Source organism: Rhagoletis pomonella, unplaced genomic scaffold, assembly GCF_013731165.1.
Source record: "Rhagoletis pomonella isolate Grant_MI unplaced genomic scaffold, Rhpom_1.0 Rhpom_scaffold_00004, whole genome shotgun sequence".
Classification (NCBI taxonomy): domain Eukaryota; kingdom Metazoa; phylum Arthropoda; class Insecta; order Diptera; family Tephritidae; genus Rhagoletis; species Rhagoletis pomonella.
Window position 1 is genome coordinate 67,375,517 of NW_023458558.1, and position 1,750 is coordinate 67,377,266.

The 1,750-nt window shown below is 37.2% G+C and overlaps 1 protein-coding gene across 1 annotated transcript in view; it reads right to left on the bottom strand.

Moving 5' to 3' along the window:
* Positions 1 to 1,323: 1,323 nt before the first annotated feature.
* The window catches only part of LOC118738299 (U3 small nucleolar RNA-associated protein 14 homolog B-like), a 3,191-nt gene continuing 2,764 nt past the window's right edge, over positions 1,324 to 1,750 (bottom strand). The window contains exon 3 of the mRNA XM_036469223.1: positions 1,324 to 1,395. Coding sequence (XP_036325116.1) covers positions 1,324 to 1,395 — 72 coding nt within the window. The remainder of the gene's footprint in view (positions 1,396 to 1,750) is intronic.

Here is a 1,750-nt window from a genome sequence, read left to right on the forward strand (position 1 = left end):
TTTCAAAATGTCAACAAGACAATCAGATCGATCTGTACCCAACGTAAATGGTGGGGTAAAATGAAAATTTAGCTGCCAAACTAGGGACACGATATCGAACAGAAAGTATCGATATGGTACTCATTTAAAGTATCGCTTCAAAAATATCGGGTACCCATTAATATCGGAATAAAAAGACTCGATATTCCAAATATCGATACCAAAATCCAAAAAATGTATCTAAATATAGGTCTCGTATATAGGCTGCTGTCGTGTAATGGTTAGCAGTGGGCAAAGCTTGAAAATGAAAAACATCTTCCCATTAAAACAAAATCACCGATCAGAGTCGACATAAAACTGTAGGGACCCCTTTTGTGCCACAACATTAAGGCGCGCGCGACAAATCGGAGGAGTATCTCGGTCAAACACTAACATAGGTCGCGGGGTCAAATTCCACCACATGCAATCCTAACTATATTACAAATTTCTGCGCTTTAAAGCCCAATTTATATCAGGAAGAATTTTTAATAACATTATCTTTGTAATGTGAGTTTATGACATTCGATATAATACTAGGGTTCTGGTACTCGATTCCAAAAAATATCGTTTTAAAACTATCGATTAGAAAATATCGGCATCGAATGCCAAAAGTATCGATATGGTATCGCATCGTATCAAAATTCGTGTCCCTATGCCAAACTACGAAATTACAGTCTTTGTTAATGCAGTGCTGCTAAGAAATTCGACAAGACAGATATGTTTTAACAGCGGAAATTTGCGGTCTCCAACTCACATTTCTGTCTTAACACAGATTTTTTAACAGCGTAACTGACATTGGTTGCCAAAAATTGGATTTGCTCACACAAATTGTTGGCTCAATCCTTATGCATTCGTCCTGAAATATACTGGCCAGGTATGCGATTGCTTTATAAAAAAGAGAACCATTTTGAAATATGAGTGTTTTTACTCTCTACATGATAATTTACATAATTCACATAAGCGGTTTTGCATTATCTGGATACGCGGTTTTGCATTTTGTTGATACGCGGTTTTGTACTTTAAATGAAGGTCTGTAGAAATCGGAGACGAGGTGTAGTGGAGCAAAAAACAATTCCAAGTTTTTCGGTGAGGAGGGGTCATATTGAAACTTAAAAAAAGCATTTTAAGGATGTAGGATTCTTGTTTCCAGATTTCTGGGCAAACATTTTTTAAGAGCTACGGTTTTCATGCAATCCTTAGGGACCCCGCACATTAAGCGTCTAGTCATAGTAGTGTAATCGTTCCGGCATACTAAAATACAAAGCTTTTATGCCGAACACATGTATTTCAATGAAGCTCTGCATTTTACGATTCATAATCACGTTTGCGCCTAATCATGAAAGCTTCATGAATCGAAGTGCCCAACATTGTAAGGCGCTTGACGTTTTGAAATAGTCATTGGTTTACTTTTTTATTTTGGTATTAAAAATTATTTGTCATTTCAATAGGAAATAATCGAAAATAAATGATTTTGTACTAAAACTCGTGCCAATTGTATTAAACCATAAACGTGTATGCAATATTTTATTGCAGAAATATCCACGAAAGTGCAACACTAATGACGGCCAGAAAATGTGTATTGTGTGGGCCACCAGGACTTGTGCAAGTCGTGCAAGTGTGCAGAAGTGGAGTCGTCATGCGTTCGTTTCGGCATGACGACACAATTACTCTACTATGATTAGGCGCGGAATGTGCGGAGTGCCTTACTGATAGCGCCGATAAAATAAATATG